This window comes from Propithecus coquereli, unplaced genomic scaffold, assembly GCF_000956105.1.
Source record: "Propithecus coquereli isolate 6110/MARCELLA unplaced genomic scaffold, Pcoq_1.0 Scaffold381, whole genome shotgun sequence".
NCBI classification, from domain to species: domain Eukaryota; kingdom Metazoa; phylum Chordata; class Mammalia; order Primates; family Indriidae; genus Propithecus; species Propithecus coquereli.
This window is the reverse complement of record NW_012149519.1, coordinates 1537908-1540109: the sequence shown is the minus strand read 5'-3', so window position 1 is coordinate 1540109 and position 2202 is coordinate 1537908. Positions and strand designations below refer to the sequence as shown.

The 2202-nt window shown below is 36.5% G+C and overlaps 1 protein-coding gene across 1 annotated transcript in view; it reads left to right on the top strand.

Moving 5' to 3' along the window:
* WBP11 (WW domain binding protein 11) overlaps positions 1-2202 on the top strand; it is a 36388-nt gene that overhangs the window by 19872 nt on the left and 14314 nt on the right. Inside the window, exon 7 of the mRNA XM_012652163.1 lies at positions 1730-1972. Coding sequence (XP_012507617.1) covers positions 1730-1972 — 243 coding nt within the window. The remainder of the gene's footprint in view (positions 1-1729; positions 1973-2202) is intronic.

The window sequence follows — 2202 nt, the reverse complement described above, 5'->3', positions numbered from 1 at the left end:
TTTTAAAGTGGTCTTTGCAAGTGAAACTCCTCAATGGTGCATTAAATGGGATTCAGAAAAACAGAGTCATGTGGCATTATGCTATTACAAGGTTTCTGAAATAACGTGGGAGAGCCTGTGCAGCTAACCTGGACAAGAGTTCTGGGTCAGGCTACAGGATCCCAAATCTTTCCTACTTCAGCTGTAACTGATTCCACTTACTGCCTCCCATCTAAGTATCAGCAGGGACATTTACTTCCCTTAAGGTATCAGAGAATCCTCTATTAAATGACCCAAAATTGTTATATTTTTAAAGGAGATTATAGTAATAACTGAGGTTTATTAAAAACTTACCTTGCTATGCACCAGTTTTTTTCCACATGTTATCATCGAATCCTCACAACAACTTTGTAGGGCGGGTGCACTGTCCCTATTTTACAGGTGAGGAAACTCAGGCTCAGAGAGATTCTGTACCTTTCTTAAGGTCACACTGCTATGTGATGGCAAAGCTGGGATTAAAACTCAAGCATTCAAACTTTTATTAATCACACTAGGAATAGTGTGGTGTAACAATATACCTTCGGATTTGAATAAATTACCAAGATTGATAGTTAATAGGATTTAAGGAAAAAGATAAACTTGTTACTCTTCAAGGAGAGGGGAGAAAGGAACACTGTTCATCAGGGTTCTGGTTACAATTTATGAAACTCAATACAAACTAGTTAAAGCAGAAAGAAGTAAGCATTAGTTCCCAGTTGAGAAATCCCTGAGGGAAGCCAGCCTTGAAAACCCAGATATCATCATCGGTACTGTCTGTCTAGTCTACTCTCTTTTGGCTACATTTAGCACACTGCTGACAAACTTCTTGGAACAGAATGTGGAATATGCATGTGGAAGTAGTGGTAATTGGGAGACAAGGCCACGGACAGCTCTAGATTTCTTTTATCCCTGCTTAACATCTGTAAGAAAAAAAAATCTGAGAGCTTCTCTCTCCCACATCTATGTTTAAGATCTCAGAGAGTGATCTGGTCCCAATTGAAGTGAGCCAATTGATCTCTGAGGTAGTCACCAAAAAGGAAAGTGGGGGGATAAGATTGACCAAGCAGGCCTGGTGGTCTTACGCTAATTCCTCGTGGGACAGAAGACCTCAAATTAAGTCCCATCTGATCAGTTGGGGAGAAAAAGGGTTATGTGGTAGCCAGACAAGGAACGTGGATCTGTTATATAAATAACAGTTAAGTGGTAAGCCAAACACCACTGGATATTTTATTTGTAATCCCATTTTATCATCAGAGCTTTGTTATAAAATAATTGATGTCCCCATTTTCCAGATGAGGAAGCCAAAGACCAGGGAATTCAAGTAAAATGCCCAAGATTTCAGAATTAAATGACAGAACTAGTATTGTATGTAAATGCAGGTCTGTCTGAGGGAAACTTCACTATACCAGGTTTTCAGCATAGAGAAGTGAAAATTGATTTTTATTATAATGAAGATAAAAGTCAAGTAGGTGACATTTTTGAGAAAAAAAAGTAAAATGAACGGCCATCTGAAAAAGGTAGAATTTTAATAAACTTAATGAATTTTTAATAAATAAGTTCTTTGAATAAAATCAAAAAGAGTATGCTGGTGTCTGGATCCCTTTAAAAAAGTTTTAGTATATAAGGAGGTTTTTGTTGAATTTTGTAGCCTATTGATACCTAAATCAAGTGGCCTTTTGTATTTAATTCTGTAATCTGCTTTTTCTCTCAGAATTTAACCCAGTGCAACAGCCACAGTTAAATGAGAAAGTACTGAAAGACAAGCGTAAAAAGCTGCGTGAAACCTTTGAACGTATTCTACGACTCTATGAAAAAGAGAATCCGGATATTTACAAAGAACTGAGAAAGCTAGAAGTAGAATATGAACAGAAGAGGGCTCAACTTAGCCAGTATTTTGATGCTGTCAAGGTAATCAAGTTTCTTTTGAGAGAAACTAAAGTGTTGTACAGATTGAGTATCCCTAATATGAAATGCTTAGCACCAGAAGTGTTTTGGATTTGTGATTTTTTTCACATTTTGGAATATTGGCTTATACCTAATGAGATATCTTGGGGATGGAACCCAAGTCTAAACATGAAATTTATTTATGTTTCATATACAGATAGCCTGATGGTAATTTTATTCAATATTTTAAATAATTTTTTGCATGAAACAAAATTTTGACTGCAACCTATCACATGTGGA